This window comes from Loxodonta africana, chromosome 14 (assembly GCF_030014295.1).
Source record: "Loxodonta africana isolate mLoxAfr1 chromosome 14, mLoxAfr1.hap2, whole genome shotgun sequence".
NCBI classification, from domain to species: Eukaryota; Metazoa; Chordata; class Mammalia; order Proboscidea; family Elephantidae; genus Loxodonta; species Loxodonta africana.
The window spans coordinates 91,167,195-91,185,735 of record NC_087355.1 but is presented as its reverse complement, the minus strand read 5'-3'; the positions used below and the strand labels follow the sequence as shown (position 1 = coordinate 91,185,735).

At 57.8% G+C, this 18,541-nt stretch overlaps 2 protein-coding genes across 6 annotated transcripts; both read left to right on the top strand.

Annotated features, from left to right (window-relative positions):
* The first annotated feature begins 1,286 nt into the window (after positions 1 to 1,286).
* Positions 1,287 to 4,525, top strand: NAPRT (nicotinate phosphoribosyltransferase). 5 transcript variants are annotated; one of them, XM_064268161.1, is made up of 13 exons: positions 1,288 to 1,555; positions 1,635 to 1,762; positions 1,838 to 1,920; positions 2,255 to 2,385; positions 2,490 to 2,605; positions 2,799 to 2,995; positions 3,065 to 3,205; positions 3,421 to 3,505; positions 3,598 to 3,678; positions 3,771 to 3,873; positions 3,947 to 4,101; positions 4,222 to 4,329; positions 4,410 to 4,525. In XM_064268161.1, the coding sequence occupies exons 1-13, from the start codon at positions 1,312 to 1,314 to the stop codon at positions 4,470 to 4,472; spliced, it is 1,635 nt and encodes a 544-aa protein (XP_064124231.1). In that variant the 5' UTR covers positions 1,288 to 1,311; the 3' UTR covers positions 4,473 to 4,525. The 5 variants fall into 5 exon arrangements, with proteins under 5 accessions (XP_064124233.1, XP_064124231.1, XP_064124234.1 ...); XM_064268160.1 differs by having other exon boundaries at positions 1,297 to 1,555; positions 2,255 to 2,403; XM_064268163.1 differs by lacking the exon at positions 3,598 to 3,678 and having other exon boundaries at positions 1,287 to 1,555.
* Positions 4,526 to 4,648: 123 nt separating this feature from the next.
* On the top strand, positions 4,649 to 11,301 carry MROH6 (maestro heat like repeat family member 6). Its single transcript, XM_003422414.4, has 14 exons — positions 4,649 to 6,557; positions 6,816 to 6,968; positions 7,190 to 7,344; positions 7,911 to 8,028; positions 8,224 to 8,408; positions 8,493 to 8,630; positions 8,763 to 8,877; positions 9,004 to 9,147; positions 9,222 to 9,395; positions 9,557 to 9,724; positions 9,966 to 10,085; positions 10,378 to 10,480; positions 10,585 to 10,650; positions 10,789 to 11,301. The coding sequence occupies exons 1-14, from the start codon at positions 6,282 to 6,284 to the stop codon at positions 11,025 to 11,027; spliced, it is 2,154 nt and encodes a 717-aa protein (XP_003422462.2). The 5' UTR covers positions 4,649 to 6,281; the 3' UTR covers positions 11,028 to 11,301.
* Positions 11,302 to 18,541: the final 7,240 nt, after the last annotated feature.

The window sequence follows — 18,541 nt, the reverse complement described above, 5'->3', positions numbered from 1 at the left end:
TAGTTATTTGGTGTTGCCATAACAGAAATACCACAAGTGGATGCCTTTAACAAAGAGAAATTTATTTTCTCACAGTCTAGTAGGCTACAAGTCCAAATTCAGGGCGTCACCTCCAGGGGAGGGCTTTCTCTGTGGGCTCTGGAGGAAGGTCCTTGTCATCAATCTTCTCTTGGCCTAGGAGCTTCCCGTTCAGGAACCTCAGGTCCAAAGGACACACTCTGCTCCTGGCACTGCTTGCTTTGTAGTATGCGGTCCCCCTGTCTCTCTGCATCTCGAAAGAGATTGGCTTGAGATACTACCTAATCTTGTGGACCTCATCAGGATAAGTGCCACTAATCCAGTTTATTAACAGGATAGAGATAGGATTGACAAATCACCTGGGATGGCAAAATGGTAGACAATCATATAATACTGGGAATCAGGACCTAGCCAAGTTGACAGATACTTGGAGGGGGGACAAGATTCAATCCATGACATGCCCTGAGGGCCTGCCTGCCTGCCTCCATAACCAGCCCTCCTGTTGGGTGGAAAGGGTATGGGTGGACTTACTTCCTGTGGGACCCAAGCCACTGGGGAACATATGGCTGCCCTCAAGGAGCTTTGGAGGACCTTCTGAGGGGCTTGGGGGTGCAGGAGCCACTGCCCTGGCAGCACCTTCATGTCAAGGCACACAAGAGCAAGGCGGGCAACAGAAAAGCCTTCCTGATACCAGGTGGGGGTGGGCCAAAGGCCCCCTCACTTTTCCTGGCATGGCACCCATTCCTGAAAGGGGCTGAAGTAGGGTCAGCATGGCTTCTGTATGGGCACAATGAAGACTGGTCCATCTAGAGCTACCACTGGCCCCCCTATGCCAGGGGTGGGCAACACAGGCTGGGAGGAGGGTCTTTGCTGCTGGAACAGGCTGTGCCCCAGGAGCCCAAGGGTTCTGGGTGGGTTTGGGGATTAGAGCACGCAGGCCCTCCCAACCTGACTGCTGAAGAAAGTATCCCTTGGCCCTACTGAGTGTCCCTCCCTGACCCCTTCTAGCGCGGGAAATGGAGGTCGCACTCCAGTTGTCCCCACCTTCCCGCGTTTTCTGAATGTTACGAGTCCGTTGCGTAAGGAGCCGACTCTGGTTCGGCCGCCCAGCCCCTATCGGTCCCAAGAGCACCCGCGAAATGCGAACCGCAGGAGGTGGGACAGGGCCCGGGACAAATTAGAGCTCCAGCCGCGGTGGGCGGGGCGGGGTTGGCCTCGGGAGCAAAGCCACTGGCTGGGGCGCGTCACGCGGGGCGGGTAGGACCGGCCAGAGTCCGCAGACGCCAGAACGGGATGGCGGCAGCCCGGGGCACGGAACGGGACCCCGACCCCGAGGGCCTAGCAGCGGCACGGCCGCTGCTCACCGACCTGTACCAGGCCACCATGGCGCTGGCCTACTGGCGCGCGGGCCGGGCGCGGGACGACGCCGAGTTCGAGCTTTTCTTCCGCCGCTGCCCTTTCGGCGGCGCCTTCGCCCTGGCCGCCGGGCTGCGCGATTGCGTGCGCTTCCTGAGGGCCTTCCGCCTGCGGGACGCAGGTAGCCCCCGTCCCGGCCCCGCGACCAGCCAGCTCAGGGCCGTGCCTGCCCGCCCCACGAGTGCCTCTGTCGCCCCCAGATGTGGAGTTTCTGGCCTCCGTGCTGCCTCCGGACACCGAGCCCGCGTTCTTCGCGCACCTGCGGGCCCTGGACTGCTCCGGGGTGACCGTGCGGGCCCTGCCCGAGGGCTCCCTCGCCTTTCCGGGCGTGAGTGCGGGCCAGGAGGTGGTGGAGCGGGGTGCGCAAGGGGCGCCGGCCTGTCGCTGACAGCACTCCCCGCAGGTGCCGCTGCTGCAGGTGTCCGGGCCGCTCCTGGTGGTGCAGCTGCTGGAGACGCCGCTGCTCTGCTTGGTCAGCTACGCCAGGTGGGACCCGGGGTGTGGGGGGGGCGACGCTTCGTTGGGCCCGCAGGGATCTGGGGACGGGGCTCGGAAAGGGCGGCCCCTTGAGGGTGTGGTCCCGGGGGCGGAGCTCCGCGCCCCGCGGGGTGGAGCCCTGAAGCCGGGCTCGGTGGGGCGGAGCGAGGGACCTGGGACTCGAGCCTCTGCCCGTGTGCGCCCTGAGAGCCAAGGCACCGGCCCCGATGGGGGCCTGGCGGAGTCGCAGGACTCTGGTAGAGCTCCAGGCCCCAGGTTAACAGGCGGCTCGGATGGCTTCCTGAGCCTCACCCTGGGTCCCCTCTACCCATCTTCCGCGCAGCCTCGTTGCCACCAACGCGGCGCGGCTTCGCCTGATCGCGGGGCCGAAGAAGCGGTTGCTGGAGATGGGGCTGCGGCGTGCCCAGGGCCCCGACGGGGGGCTCACGGCCTCCACCTACAGCTACCTGGGCGGTGAGGGCCGGGAGGAAGGCAAGCCGGGGAAGGAGGAGGCCCGGCCCCAGAAACCCCCACCCCTCCGCCTGAAGCCTCCCAACCCGCTTGACTCCCCTGCCCAGGCTTCGACTGCAGCAGCAACGTGCTGGCCGGCCAGCTGCGGGGAGTGCCCGTGGCCGGGACACTGGCGCACTCCTTCGTCACTTCCTTTTCAGGCACTGAGGTGCCTCCTGACCCGGTCAGTGACCCTTTCCCTTCGCTACCCAGAACCAAACACCAGACCCGAGGGAAGCCCTTGCTCCAGGAAAGGGTGGGCCAGCCCAGCTGTGCATCCAGGCTGACCCAGCCCCATCCTGTAACGCCTTATCCCTGCCTAGAACCCCAGCCCGAGGTGAGCCCAGCCCCCCAGATCTCACAACTCCTTTCCACAGATGTTGGCACCGGCAGCCAGTGAGGGCCCTCAGGTGGACCTGGCCAGCCGTGTGGAGGTGTGGCTGGAGCTTGTGTGTGCCCACCTGGGGCTGGGGGTGCAGGAGCCGCACAAAGGGGAGCGGGCGGCCTTTGTGGCCTATGCCCTGGCCTTCCCCCGGGGCTTCCAGGGCCTGCTGGACTCCTACAGTGTGTGGAGGTGAGACCTGGTGCCCAGGGTGGACTTGGCAGAGCAGGCTGCAGCCCCTCACTCCCGTCCTGTCTGCAGGAGCGGTCTCCCCAACTTCCTGGCCGTTGCCTTGGCCCTGGGAGAGCTGGGCTATCGGGCAGTGGGAGTGCGGCTGGACAGTGGTGATCTGCTTCAGCAGGCCCGGGAGGTCCGAGGGGTCTTACGGACCACTGCAGCCCAGTAAGTGCCTGGAAGGTGCCTTCAGATGGGAGCTGGGTATCCGCATGAGGGGGAGGGGTGGCAGGGAGGGGTGACCAGTGTGAGGGTCAGGTTGGGGTTACCTGGGGCTCTGAGTGCCTGGGGGAAGAGTGTGGCTGGGGGGAGGAAGGGGGGAACTAGGGCGAGTTGGGGACAGGGGGCTCTACCCAGGGGCCCCTACCCCACCCACCTCACAGGTTCCAGGTGCCCTGGCTGGGGTCTGTCCCCATCGCTGTCAGCGACAACATCGATGAAGAGAAGCTGGCCCGGCTGGCCCAGGAGGTGGGGAGGCGGCAGGCCGCAGGGTGGCTAGGAGGGTCCCTGGGCCGTGCCAGATTCTGGAGGAGCTGGCGTCACCTGTTCCCCCCCCACAGGGCAGTGAAGTAGACCTCATTGGCATTGGCACCAGCCTGGTCACCTGCCCCCGGCAGCCTGCCCTGGGCTGTGTCTATAAGGTGGGGCCCGGTTCTAGGGCCCAGGTACGGGCGAACCTAGGGGACCATGGGGGGAAGCGAGAATCCAGCCACCCAGCGCCCTCTCCCCCCAGCTGGTGGCCGTGGGGGGCCAGCCCCGGATGAAGCTGACAGAGGATGCTGAGAAGCAGACCCTGCCTGGAAGCAAGGCCGCCTTCCGGCTCCTGGGCTCAGATGGTGAGGCCCTCCCATCCCTCTGGTGCCCCCTTCAAGGCCCCAGCCCCACCACTTCATTCTTAGCCCCCCACAGGGTCTCTGCTGTTGGACTTGCTGCAGTTGGCTGAGGAGCCACCACCCCAGGCTGGGCAGGAACTGAGAGTGTGGCCAAAGGGGGCCCAGGAACCTCAGACTGTGAGGCCAGCCCATGTGGAGCCGTTGCTGAAACTCTGGGTCCGGCAGGGACAGGTGGCCACTCCCACCCCTTCTGTCTGCACCTTCAACCCCAGCCCTAGCCAGCACTGATCCCCTGCACCTCCCTTCCTCTCCCTCCAGCCTCTGAGCCCCTTCCTCTCCCTCTCCCTCCAGCTGTGTGAGCCCCTCCCATCTCTGGCCGAGTCTAGAGCCTTTGCCCAGCTGTCCCTGAGCCGCCTCAGCCCTGCCCACAAGCGGCTGGAGAGCCCCGAGCTCTGCCAGGTGGGTGGAGGGTCTTGTCCCGCTGGCCTGAATGCCCTCTGCCAGTGGTCCCCTCATCAGCCCCTCCTCTTCCCCTGCAGGTGGCGCTGTCTGAGCAGCTGCAGGCCCTGGTGGACAGGCTGAGGGCTGGAGGCCCATTGTGAGAATCCCATGGGCAGGGCAGCCTGAGCAAACACGAGTCACTCACAGCCCTGCACCATGTGTCTGAGTCATCTGTCCACCCTCCAGGGCTCCCAGGGTGCTGGGGGCTCATGCCCCCAAGGGAAGCCCACTGACCGCCAGGTGGAGCAGCTGCTCTGTGCTCCTGTCTCAGGAGCCCTAGATGTGTTGGGGAAGCTGGGCTGTGGGAGGCAGGGCCACAGGAGAGGGAGGCTCTGGTGTCCCCTGAAAGTCCAGGAAGTCCCATGGAAGACTCTGTGTCAGAGGCAGGGCTGGTGATGCCAGAGAGGGCCCTGGGGGGTCTGAGCATGGTCCTGGGCTCCCACATCTGCCTAGGACTCTGTCCCCTGGGCTGGGGTCAGTGGGGATGTGCCAGGCTTTCTAAGGGGGGAGAAGCCCAGATGTGCCCTTCCCCTGCTGCTGCCAGCCCCTCACAACCCTGCCACTGGGGGACCCCATCCTCTGTCTTCTACTGCCTCCAGGCCCTGGGGGACTTCTGCCTCCGCCACCCCAGGTACATGCCCTGGTGTGCAGGGATCCAGCTCCTGACATAGCAGTCCTGGGCCCAGGAGGTGCTAAGCTCTGGACGACCAGTGGTCAGCCCTGGGCTGCCCCCTCTGTGTGGGCAAGTTGACCCCAGGTCTCTGCCTGCTTTGGCAATTTCAGTTCCTGGGACTGCTCAGTGGGGAGGCTCAACAGGAAGCAGAGGGTGGGAGCCAGGCCCTCCTGTCCAGGCAGGCAGGGCATGGGTGTAGGGGTGGTGCTGAGTGTTCGGGAGAGCTTCCAGGAGCACTTCCGCCTGCCCAGGTATTCCGCCCAACTGGCTTATCCGGCTCCCCTGGGACTCCGGGGTAGGGCAGCGCCTGCTGTGGTGGTGGGTAGGGGGGAGGGTAGGATTTTGGGCAGAGGCCCCATCAGGCCAGCACCATGGGCAGCACGGTGCATGGAGAGTGTGGCAGACACACACATACTGGGCAGAACACATGGCCCCACGTGAACCGCCAGCTCCCAGGTGCACCTTCCTCGGTGCCAGCACCCAGGAACCCTGAGGCCCAGCCAGGATGGGGGGATGCAAGCACAGAGCCATCTAGGAGCAGCCAGGATGGGGGGATGTGACCACAGGGCCGTCTAGGACCAGCCAGGATGGGGGGATGCCGCCACAGGGCCGTCTAGGACCTGTGAGGTCCCGGCCCTGACAATGGTGCCATCCAGGAGCTACAGCCACGGCTCCATCTTTCCTCACTTGTCCCACCCCAGGGCTGCCTAAGCAAGCGCAGAGGTGGTGACAGTTCCCCTAAACATCCCCAGGATGCTGGCTGGGCCTGGCCTGGCCTAGCCTGCTGGCTACTTTAGGGCTGAGCTGGGCAAGACCGGCAAAGGGCTAGGCCCAGGCTTACAGCCCCTGCTGGGGCCTCCTGGGGCTGCCCATACCTGCCAGGTTCTGCCACCAGGAGGGGCTGGGGTCAGAGCCAAGGGCCCTTCTAGCCCTGGAAGAGCCACCCCACTCGGGACCTCACCTCTCCCCCAGATCCAACAAGTTTGTCCCCAGCGTCCTGGGCAAGAGGGCCCTTCTCAAGCCACTTCCTGCAGTGAGCACCACACCTGGGGGCATCTCTGCATGGCACCCCAGCCTCCCATGCACACAGTGCTCATGCACGCAGGCGCCACCACGCCTGTCCTCTGGTCCCGCCCGGGGCCTGCTTCTAGGTCAGGCCTGGGCAGGACTTCCCAGGTGAGCACTGGCAGGTGCTGCCAGCCAGGCCCTGCTGCGCAACTCAGTGTGGTGGGCAACCATGCCTGGGGGCGTGTGGGGCCGGGCCCGGGGAGGTCCCGTGGGGGCACTGACCCTGACAGCTCTGGCGGAAGGCATCCGGGCTAGCCAGGGGCAGCACCTGGCAGCTCCTTCCCGGGGCCTCCAGACAGAGCCTCAGGAGCTTGAACCTGAGGCCCAGGTTCCTGCCCTGTCCTGTGAGGCTGAGCCTCGGAGTGCAACCACTGTCCCCATAGCTGGCAATGAGCCCTGCTTCCCACCCAATGCCCAGGAGCCTCCCCCTGAAGGGACCCACCAGGTAAGAGGGGAAAAGGGAGGCTGGAGACCAGCCTGGGGGCCCACGGCTCCGCCTGGGCTCCTTCAATCTCCGGAGGGTGCCGAAGCAGGAGAGAGGTGAAGGGGGGTAAACTGGACTGGGAACAGTGGAGGGGCTGGGACGGTGTTGGAAGCTGGGGGGACAGGTGCCGGTTGAGGAGGGCTCGGTCATGGGTGAGGTTGGGGAGCAGAGCTGGGAGAGCCTTGAGGACCTCGTATATCCCACCCACCACTGTCCTAGGCTCCCCAGAGTCCCTGGGAGGAGGGGGCCCTAGCAGACTTGGCATTGCACACCGCTGCCTGCCTGGAGGAGGCTGGCCTTTCTGGGACCCAGGCGACAGCGCTCACCCTGTCCGCAGCCCTGGAGGCCCGGGGGGAGCGGCTGGAGGACCAGGTTAGCCTGCTCCCTCTCCACCCTAGACCTTCCCTTTTCCAGGGGTCCCTCCCCCTTCTCTTTAGACTCCAGTCATTCCCTTCCTAAGGGTAGGGATAGGAGGGAGCAGTCCGATCCACCCGCTTCTGGCTCTGGCAGGCTGAGGGTGGGTGCTGGCGCGAGGGTAACGTCTGGTGGTCAAGGACAGCCGCCGAACGCTGACTTGCGCCCATCCACCCCAGGTGCATGCTTTGCTACGCGGGCTGTTGGCTCAGGTGCCTAGTCTAGCGGAGGGGCGGCCCCGGCGGGCAGCCCTGCGGGTGCTGAGCGCCCTGGCCCTGGAACACGCGCGGGATGTCGTGTGCGCGCTGCTGCCGCGCTCGCTGCCCCCAGACCGGTAACCAATCGCCCGTCCGCCGCGTCCCCGGCGGTCATTAGCGCGGGCCCCACGCGGCTTCCTTCCTCTTTCCCGCTTGGTGGCCCAGGCTAGCCCCCTATGGGGGGTGGTGGAGGGGTCAGAGCCTCCGACTCCCTCCCCTCCTTTCCGCCTCCTCCGGCCATTAGCCAGGGTTCCTGAATTGGGAACCCTCCCTCCCTCTCAGTGGCTCCCGGAGACCAGCTTGGGGTGCGCCCCGGGGCGGGGGGCGAACTGGTGGGGCTTCTGCGCCCGACACCCCTGCCGCTTTGGTTAATTTGCCCCAGGAGAAGTGTCTTCAAGGGTGAGTTTTTATCATCCCAGGTTGTTTACAGCCGCTGGCCCTGCAGCTCTCCCAGCAGACCGGCTCCGTGGGGTGGGCTCAGTTACCACTTATTTCATTTTTCTGGGGTTCTGCGGGCGTGGAAGGGGGTGGATTACCTGCCCCTCCTCTGCTGGAGTCCTAGCTGAACCCCCTCCCTAACCTCCCTACGCGCCCCATCCCTTCCCCCTCGGACCCTCGGCTCACCACCGCCCCGGCACCCCAGGGCGGCGGCCGAGCTGTGGCGCAGCCTGAGCCGGAACCAGCGCGTGAATGGGCAGGTGCTCGTGCAGCTGCTGTGGGCGCTGAAGGGCGCGGCGGGGCCGGAGCAGGAGGCGCTGGCTGTAGGTGGCTGCCGGCACCGCCGGGGGCTCGGCAGGGCGGCACGGCAGGGCGGCGAGAGGGCAGGGCCGCAGTTTCGCCGAGGGAGTTCGGCGAGCCCAGAATGTCCCGCATGTGTCCCTGAGGCTTTGGCCCTGTCCGGTGCCTGACGCTGCCCCGGGCGCGCGCTAGGCTTGAGCAGATCACTTTCTCCACAGGCCACGCGCGCCCTCGGGGAGATGCTGGCTGTGTCGGGCTGCGTGGGCGCCACGCGGGGCTTCTACCCGCACCTGCTTCTCGCGCTGGTCACACAATTGCACGAGCTTGCCCGCGGTGCGCACTCCCCTGACACCCCCAAGGTTTGGGCCCCGTCCCACCAAGGACCGCTGCACAGTCACGCCAGGTGAGGGCGGCCACTGGGGGTGGGGAGACAGCGGGGGCCCAGCCAGACTCTTCTACCCTCACTGCTCGCTGCCTCCACCTCCAGTTGTGCAGTGGAGGCCTTGAAGGCCCTGCTCACTGGCGACGGCGGCCGCATGGTGGTCACGTGCATGGAGCAGGCTGGAGGCTGGAGGAGGTTGGTGGGAGCCCACACGCACCTGGAGGGGGTCCTGTTGCTGGCTAGGTGAGGAGGAACCTGGGGCCACGCGCCAGGAGGCGGCTTACTGCGGACCAGCTGCGGGGTGGGGTCCACTGGGGGCTTCTCAGGGGTGATGCCCCAAGCGGAGGGAGAGCCCCCATTTCCTCCCTTTCACAGCGCCATGGTGACGCATGCCGACCACCACCTGCGAGGCCTCTTCGCCGACTTACTTCCCCGGCTACGCAGCTCCGACGACACGCAGCGCCTCACGGCAATGGCCTTCTTCACCGGGGTGAGCCTGCTTCCCCGCCTGGTCTGGCGATCCAGGACGGGTGGTGAGTGGTGACCATGGACTCGATCGCTAGGCAGCGCCACCGTAAGGGGACCGGGAGTGTGCAGACTCGTCTCCCCCTCTCAGCTGCTGCAGAGTCGGCCCACGACGCGGCTCCTGCGGGAGGAGGACATCCTGGAGCGGCTCCGCGCCTGGCAGGGCAACCCCGAGCCCACCGTGCGCTGGCTGGGCCTGCTGGGCCTGGGCCACCTGGCGCTGAACCGCGGGAAGGTGAGGGGCGAGGCGAATGGGCGGGGCCGGGGCGGGGCCTTCGAGGACCCGCCCACGAGTCACTGCCCCGGCAGGTGCGACACGTGAACACTTTGCTGCCGGCTCTCCTGAGCGCTCTGGGAGAGGCCGACTCGCGGCTTGTGGGTGCAGCTCTGAGTGCGCTGCGAAGGCTCCTGCTGCAGCCGCGGGCGCCAGTGCAGCTGCTGAGCTCGGAGCTGAGGCCGCGCCTCCCGCGGCTACTGGATGACGTGAGCACCACCCCGCCCCTCCCCGGCCCGACCAGGTCCCCACATCGAAGTCCTCCTTAGTCCTCCTCGGTCCTTGCTCCGTCCTGGCCGCCGCCTCCCTCCCGTGGACCTCTGCTTCCGGGCCTGTCCGGAGTCATCCCTGACTGCCCGCTCTCCCGCAGGCCCGGGACTCGGTCCGCGCCTCGGCGATCGGGCTCCTCGGGACGCTGGTACGGCGGGGCCGGGGTGGGCTCCGGGTGGGGCTCCGTGGCCCTCTGCGGAAGCTGGTGCTGCAGAGTCTGGTGCCATTGCTGCTTCGCCTGCAAGACCCCAGCCCGGACGCTGCTGAGGTCAGCCGCTTCCCGGGACCACCCCCTTCCGTCCCCCTCAACCTTACCCAGTCCCTCTCAGTCTCCCCTAAAACTGCGGGTCAGGAGTTCTCCCAGGATCTCAGCTGAGGGCCTCATGGGTTCGCAGGTTCTGTGGTCCTCCCTGGCCTCCCACACTCCACCCCTGCCCTGGGCTCCCTCACCACTTATTGTGGCTAGGCTGGCCACCCCTTGCCATTTCCTGCTCCCTTCCGCATCGCAGAGCTCAGAGTGGACCCTGGCTCGCTGTGACCAGGCCCTGCGCTGGGGCCTGCTGGAGGAGCTGGTGACTGTGGCCCACTACGACAGCCCGGAGGCTCTCAGCCGCCTCTGCCACCGTCTGGTCAGTGGGAGGGAGGCAGTGACCATGAGGCCTGAGGTCAGCTACCCGCTTGGTCCAGTATTTGCCTGTCCCCTGAGTGCACTATAGAGTGCACTGCCTACCAATCTGTGTCCCCCCATCTCTGAGCCCAGCCTGACCATCAGGCTCTGGTGGGGCAGGTCTGGGGCCCCAGGCCCTGCTGCCCTGTGGTGGGGGGGTGCTCCCCAAGAAGTTTCAACCTTGGGTTCACCTTGGGGCCTCTTCTCCATCCAAGGCAGCCCTCCTGTTCTGCCATGACCCTTCCTGTCCTTAGGTTCAGCGGTACCCAAGACACGTGCCCAGCTTCCTGAGCCAGACCCAGGGTTACCTTCAGTGCCCACAGGTTCCCCTGCGCCGGGGAGCTGCAGTGCTTATAGGTAAGGCCAAGGCTGGGGCTCACACCACCCCTGCACCCAGAGCTCTGGTGGGCCCTCCTTGCTGGCCACTCGAGGCCCATGCTCACAGGTTTGCCTTGGTCTAGGTTTCCTCACCCATCACACCAGCCCCAGCCAAGTCAGCCAGGATCTTTTGGACTCCCTGTTCCAGGGTGAGGACCTGACTCACTGGGGGCTAGGGTCCTGAGGAGGTGGCAGGAATGAGGGCTGGAGGGTGAGGGGCAGGGCGCCGGCTGTCCTAGAGCCCCGCCCTGCCGCCTGAGCCGCCCTCCCTGGCTCTCTCCCTGCAGACCTGGGGCAGCTGCAGAATGACCCAGAGTCAGAGGTGGGAGCAGCTGCTCACGTGTCCTCTCAGCAGGTGTCTCTGCTGGCTCTGGTGCAGAGCCAACCCCGGGGACCCTGCCTGGCTTGCCTCGCTCGCCTCACTTGGCGCTGCACCAGCCCTATGCGGGCCCCACCGGTCTACGCCGACAGCCCTTTTCAGCGCCGGAGCCACGCAGACCGCTGGGGCTGCTCCAGCCCTGGCTGATCCTACCCAGAGACCTCACAATCCTGTCTGCCCAGCCCTGTGGGGGGCAGTGTCTGAGATGGGTCTCACCTGGGGTGGCTGCAGGGCACCCCATCCGCCCTATCGCCAGGCCCCAACCCAGGTGATCTGCAGAAGAGGCCCCCTGGAGCTGCCCCAGAGGTCTAGTGGGCACAGCCACCTGCAGGAGCCAGGGACCTAGCACTTCTGTCCAACACCATTTCACCTCCTGTGCCTGAGGGTCCACTCACCTAGCCCTGAGTGTACCCTGTACATGGGGGCAGACATCTGCCCAGACAGCACTTGGCCTCTGTGAGCCTTGGAGCACAGTGGGAGATATTGTGACACTGAACAGCCCCATCCATGAGCTGATGCTGAATTGGTATCCCTGCCTCCTTTCCAAGTCCCCACCTGGTCTGGGCCCAGGCTCCCGCACAGACCCACCACCCACTGTGTGCCCCCAACAGCGTCCTGGTCTTTCTGGGCCATGCCCTCTGTGCTCAAGAGGCCTGGCCTGTGTTCCTGCCCATGGCTGCCGTCTCGCCCCCGACTACCGTCCTGTACCCTCCCCTCCTGTCCATCCTCACTGTGGCTGTCTCCGGAGGTATCCCTGACTTCCCTGCCAGCCGGGGTTATATCTGTGGGTTCAGGTGGAAACTGACATCCTCATCCTCACCAGCTGGCATCCAGTGCCCTGCATGGGGCCCAGTGCCTGCGGGCTGAGTGAGGGACTCTCCAGTCCAGGAGAAGCTCCCAAAGCTGTGACCCACTGTCCGGCCTTTCCCGACTGTTTCCTCCACCCGAACACCTGCCTCGAAATGTCTGTCCTCTAAGCCTGTGAGGCCTCTCTGGCCCTACAGGCCACCAGGGACTCCATCCTAGGCCTGGACCACCTCTCAGAGCACCGGCGGGCGCTTCTGGGGCAAGCACACCCCTCCACCCCCCACCCCCTCCCCACTCCTACATGGAAAACCTTTAAAGTAAATACCTGTCTGGACTAAAGGGCCTGGGAGTCAATCTGAGGCCTGGGTCAGGGCTGAGATGTGGGTGCCATGAGCTGTGGCCAGGGCCCAAGATCAGGGTCAGGCTGTGGATATAGCAAGGCAGCCTGTGGCCAGGTGTAAAGGTCAACCTGGCCATACGCTTAAAAGCCAGGTCAAGGGCACGTGGAGCCAAGAGCCAGGTTTGGTGTGTTTGTTCAGGTCCTCTGAAGCTGACTCCGAGATGGGATTAAATATATTAAATTCATTAGGGAGATGCTGCTGAGGTAAACTGGTGAGGAGCGGCCAGGAGACCCCATTGAAGAGAAAGAGAGGGAAGGAAGGAGGTCAGGTGGAGGCCCTCAGGGGGTCTCGTGCCCAATCCCCCTGCCAGGGGAGTCCCGAGCCTCCCAGGATTGGCATGAGCACCTTCACTACGAAGGGCCTCATTCAGGGGCAGCAGGACCGCGTTAGTGTTGCTGGCTGAGCAGGGTCTTTGGCCGGGGGGCTCAGGTGTGGCCTGGAGCAGCATCGGAGGCAGAAAACCAGCTTCTCCCTGTACCTGTTAGCCCAGGAGCCAAGTCCAGCTGAGTGTTGATAACTGTGTCTTCTCACTGGGGCAGGATGAGCTGTCTCAGCCCACCCCATGACATCCAGAGAGGCCAGTCGGCAGGCCATGGAGGCTAGTCATGTAGCCCAGGCTGTCTTATGCCACGTGTCCACCTGCTTATGAACATGTGTCCTCCTCACCTTGTTGGGACCCGCCCAGGAGCTGGAAGGCTCCCTGGACTCCTGGCCAGAGCACTCAGGCTTCTGCACAGACTGAGGCCCGGGCCTGAGGAAGTGCTGCTTGTCAGGGGGCTTCTCCGCTGGGGTGGCCAGGGAGGCTTTGTGGGAGTGTGGCCCAGTCCCACCAGATTCCTGAGGCCTCCTGCCCACCCTCTGGGATTTGCCCCAGCCTGGTCCCAAGTGAGCAGTCCTTGGGCTGAGAGTGCTGGCCTGGGGCACCGACCTATCCATCAAATCACACTGACAGAGAGCCACCCCGGTGAATTCACTTCCTTTCCATAAGAGGCCTTCCTGCCACCAGTTCGGTTAGGCTTGGCCTGATGCTCAAATACCCTCACACAGAAGACCTCAGAGCACTGGTAGTCCTAGACCCCAAGGGCCAACACTTGGATCCTGGGAACAGGGCCGGGACCTCCTTGTCCTGGCCATGAGGTCTCAGCCCCAGGAGAAGTGTTGGGGGACCTGCTTGTTTAGTGCTTTCTATCCTGAAGGAGCCCTGGTGGTGCAGTGGTTAAGAGCTCAGCTGCTCACCAAAAGGTCAACAGTTCAAAGCCACTAGCCACTCCTTGGAAACCCTATGGGGCAGTTCGACACTGTTCTGTAGGGTTGCTGTGAGTAGGAATCAATTCCACAGCAATTTTTTTTTTTTTTTATCCCGAAGTACACCACCGTCAGTGATAGGATAATATCCATACATCTATAAGGAAGGCCAGTTAATATGACTATTACTCAAATTTAAGCACCAACCACTAATGCCAAAGATGTAGAAACTGATGATTTTCACCAATTTCTGCAAACTGAAATTGATAAAACATGCAATCAAGATGCATTGGTAATTACTGGTGATTGGAATTCAAAACTTGGAAACAAAGAAGAAGAATCCATAGTGGGAAAATATGGCCTTGGTGATAGAAACGATGCTGAGATTACATGATAGAATTTTGTAAGACCAATGACTTATGCTTTGCAAATATTTTTCAACAACATAAACGGAGACTATACATATGGACCTCACCAAGTGGAAAACACAGGAATAAAATTAACTACATCTGTGGATATAGCCTAGGTTCTCTAAAGAAGCAAATGGATGGTGGAGAAGACAATGGAGAGGTTTAACATCGTGAGTCAGAACAAGACCAGAGGCTGACTGTGGAATAGACCATCAACTCTCATATGCCGGTTTAACTTGAAGCTGAAGAAAATTAAAACAAGTCCACGAGAACCAAACTAAGACCTTGAGTATTTACCACCTGAATTTGGAGACCATATCAAGAATCGATTTGATGTATTGAACACTGATGACTGAGGATCAGACGAGTTATGGCATGACATCAAGGACATCATACAGGAAGAAAGCAAAACATCATTAAAAAGACGGGAAAGAAAGAGAACACCAAAATGGATATCAGAAGAGATTCTTCTAAAACTCACTCTTGAACATAGAGTAGCTAAAGTGAATGGAAGAAATGATGAAGTAAAAGAGCTGAACACAAGGTTTCAAAGGGTGGCTCGAGAAGACAAAGTTAAGTATTATAATGGCATGTGCAAAGAGCTGGAGATAGAAAACCAAAAGGGGAGAGCATGTGTGGCATTTCTCAAGATGAAAGAACCGAAGAAAAAAATTCAAGCTTTGAGTTGAAATTTCGAAGGATTCTATGGGCATAATATTGAATGACACAGCAAGCATCAAAAGAAGATGGAAGGAATACACAGAGTCACTGTACCAAAGAGAATTAGTTGACATTCAGCCATTTCGAGAGGTAGCATATGATTAAGAACTGATGGTACTGAAGGAAGAAGTCCAAGCTGCACTGAAGGCATTATTTAAAAACAAGGCTCCAGAAGATAGCAGAGTAGTCAGATGCTTTCGGTGAACCCTGCTACAACAAAGACCAAAAAAACAAGTGAAATGGTTATATTTATGACAAGCTAGGAGCCCTGAATGTCAAAGGCAAAGTTAGGAAATGGACTGAGCAGCACGGGTAGGGAGAGATGGTACAGAAGCAGAGAGGAGTTACCGGACCTGAAACACTGGGAGCCCTCAGGCTGCAGTGGGCTGGTGGTAGCAATCGGTTGCTGTTTCCTCAGGGAGAAACAGCCAGCTGCACAGCCTACTCACACCTCCAGGACCAGAGAAGAACAGTGCTCTCGGCAAAAGCTAAGTACTAACGTATATGTTACCACGCCCCCAGCCCCCAAGCCATCTTCAGTGGCTGTCCATTTCCCTGGGCCTGAGTTAGGTCCTGCCGTGCACCCTGAGCCATTCTCCCAGCCTCGGAGAAGGAATAAATTCACAACTGGGGAAAAAATAATCTGCCAGCTCCACTAACCTGGGGAGCTCAGGACAGAAGTGGCTCCTGTCCAAGCATAAATGGTCCATGGACTTTGAATACTTTTCCCCCCTGCATGGACCTGTGTGGGCCTATTTCAGGAGAATAGGGCCTTGTTGGCAGACTGCAACTATATCAGCTGTGTCGTGGAGAGATGGGTGTTTGATGTTTGACACCGCTCTGCCTATTAAACAGGGTCTCACCTACCCACATCAGGGGCCTAAGGACTGGTGGCTCCGCTCAGGCCACCCAGCCACCTGTGAAAGGGGTCCAAGGATAACTGGTACCTCCCAGTCCTTACAACCAAAAGCATTAGGTTCCCATGGTCCATCTGCAGAACCCACCCACCTGTATGCTTTAGGGAAGAGGGACACATTTTCCTCAGAGACATGTGGGGGTGATCCTAAGCCCCCTGCCTTGTTCAGAGAGTGACCCTCTGCTGCAACCAGGTACTCGTACCTACACCAACCATCCTTGACCCTCTAAGACTCTAGAACAGAGCCTGTACCACACACTTGATGACCAGCTACCTGGACACCTGAGCTGAATCCATACAAGAAAAGTGAATGGACTCCTAGACGGACATACCTGATAACAGTTCTAGCCATCTGGGGACAGGACTTCAGAGCTTCAAAGGTGAAAATTATCAAGCTAGCTCACTTGAGCAACCCATTTGGGCATATCAAAATGAAACAAAGCAAGAAGCTAGGATACAGTAAGCAAACATAAAACAAACTAATACAATAACTTATAGAAGGCTTGGAGACAACAGTCAATATCAAATCACATGAAGAAACAGATCATGATCGCTTCAACAAGTTCTCAAAACAAAGATGAAGGTCCCTTCCTGGAATTACCGGATGCGGAATGCAAAAGATTAATATACGGAACTCCTTAAGACATCAGGAACGAGATCAGGAAGGAGACCAGACCCTACGCAGAACAAGCCAAGGAACACACAGATAAAGTAGTTGAAGAAATTGACAAGATTATTCAAGAAAATAATGAAAAATTTTACAAGCTGCAAGAATCCATAGAGAGATAGCAATCAGAAATTCAGAAGATTAACAATAAAATTACAGAATTAGACAACTCAATAGAAGGTCAGAGGAGCAGAATTGAGCATGTGGCAGGCAGAATTGGTGAGATCGAAGATAAAGCACTTGGCACCAATATATTTGAAGAAAAATCAGATAAAAGAATTAAAAAAAAAATGAAGAAACCCTAAGAATCACGGGGGACTCTATCAAAAGAAATAACCTACGAGTGATTGGCGTACCAGGACAGGGAGGGATAACAGAAAATACAGAGAGAATTGTTGAAGATTTGTTGGCAGAAAACTTCCCTGATATCGTGAAAGATGAGAAGATATCCAAGATGCTCATCAAACTCCACATAAGGAAGCTTTTAAAAAAGAAAGTAACCAAAACATATTATAATTAAACTTGCCAAAACCAAAGATAAAGAGAGAATTTTATAAGCAGCTGGGGATAAATGAAAAGTCACCTACAAAGAAAAATCAATAAGCTCAGACTATTTGGCAGAAATCGTGCAGGCAAGGAGGCAATGGGATGACTTATATAAAGCACTGAAGGAAAAAATTGCCAGCCAAGGATCATATATCCAGCAAAACTGTCTCTCAAGTATGAAGGCAAAATTAGGACATTTCCAGATAAAGAGATATTTAGGCAATTTGTAAAAACCAAACCAAAACTACAAGAAATACTAAAGGGAGTTCTCTGGTTAGAAAATCAATAATATCAGATATCAACCCAAGACTAGAACACCGGACACAGCAATCAGATGTCAACACAGATAGGGAAATCACAAAAATAAATCAAGATAAAAAAATGCTCAAAACAGGGAAACAGAAATGTCGTCGTGTAAAAGAAGACAACATTAAAACAATAAAGAGGGACTAAGAAATGTAGTCATAGATCTTTCATATGGAGAGGAAGACAAGGCAATATAAAGAAATAAAAGTTAGATTTAAATTTAGAAAAATAGGGGTAAATATTAAGGTAACCACAAAGGAGATTAACAATCCTACGTATCAAAATAAAATACAAGAAAAAAATACAGACTTAGCAGAAACAAAATCAACAACAACAAATAAGAGGAAAAGACAATATATATAAACTACTCAACATAAAAAATTAAGTGGGAAAAAGAAACTGTCAACAACACACACAAAAAAGACATCAAAATGACAGCATTAAACTCATACCTATCCATAATTACCTTGAATGTAAATGGACTAAATGCACCAATAAAGAGACAGAGAGTGGCAGAATGGATTAAAAAACAAGATCCATCTATATGCTGCCTACAGAGACACACCTTAGACTTAGAGACACAAACAAACTAAACCTCAAAGGATGGAAAAAATATATCAAGCAAACAACAATCGAAAAAGAGCAGGAGTGCCAATATTAATTTCTGACAAAATAGACTTTAAAGTTAAATCCACCACAAAAGATAAGGAAGGACACTATATAATGATTAAGGGACAATATACAAGGAGGATATAACCATATTAAATATTTATGCACCCAACGACAGGGCTGAAAGATACGTAAAACAAACTCTAACAGCATTCAAAGGTGAGATAGTGCCACAAGTATAGTAGGAGACTTCAACACACCAATTTCTGTCAAGGACAGAACATCCAGGAAGAAGCTCAGTAAAGACATGGAAGATTTAAATGCCAACTTGACCTCTTAGACATATACAGAACACTCCACCCAACAGCAGCCAAGTATACTTTCTTTTCCAACACACATGGAACATTCTCTAGAATAGACCACACAATAGGTCATAAAGCAAGCCTTAGCAGAATCCAAAACACTGAAATATTACAAAGCATCTTCTCTGACCATAAGGCCATAAAAGTAGAAATTAACAAGAGAAAAAGCAGGGAAAAGAAATCAAACGCTTGAAAATTGAGCAATACCCTGCTCAAAAACAACTGGATTAGAGAAGACATCGGGGATGGAATAAAGAAATTCATAGAATCCAATGAGAATGAAAACACTTCCTATCAGAACCTTTGGGACACAGCTAAAGTAGCACTCAGAGGTCAATTTATATCAATAAATGCACACAAACAAAAAGAAGAAAGGGTCAAAATCTAAGAATTAGTCCTACAACTTGAAAAAATAGAAAGAGAGCAACAAAAGAAACCCTCAGGCAGCAGAAGAAAGCAAATAGTAAAAGTTAGAGCAGAATTAAATGAAATAGAGAACAGAAAAACAATTGAAAGAGTTAACAAGACCTAAAGCTGGTTCTCTGAAAAAAGGAACAAAATTTGATAAACCACTGGCCAAACTGACAAAAGAAAAACAGGAGAGGAAGCATATAACCCAAATAAGAAATGAGATGGGCAATATTACAGCAGGCCCAACTGAAATTAAAAGAA

Excerpts from the sequence above, each read along its gene's own strand:
- NAPRT (XM_064268160.1), top strand. The coding sequence starts at position 1,312 with ATGGCGGCAGCCCGGGGCACGGAACGGGACCCCGACCCCGAGGGCCTA. Across the intron at positions 3,679-3,770 it reads CCCTGGGCTGTGTCTATAAG|CTGGTGGCCGTGGGGGGCCA; the intron begins GTGGGGCCCGGT and ends CTCTCCCCCCAG. Across the intron at positions 3,874-3,946 it reads CCGGCTCCTGGGCTCAGATG|GGTCTCTGCTGTTGGACTTG; the intron begins GTGAGGCCCTCC and ends AGCCCCCCACAG.
- MROH6 (XM_003422414.4), top strand. The coding sequence starts at position 6,282 with ATGCCTGGGGGCGTGTGGGGCCGGGCCCGGGGAGGTCCCGTGGGGGCA. Across the intron at positions 8,029-8,223 it reads CGGAGCAGGAGGCGCTGGCT|GCCACGCGCGCCCTCGGGGA; the intron begins GTAGGTGGCTGC and ends CTTTCTCCACAG. Across the intron at positions 10,481-10,584 it reads GGGAGCTGCAGTGCTTATAG|GTTTCCTCACCCATCACACC; the intron begins GTAAGGCCAAGG and ends GCCTTGGTCTAG.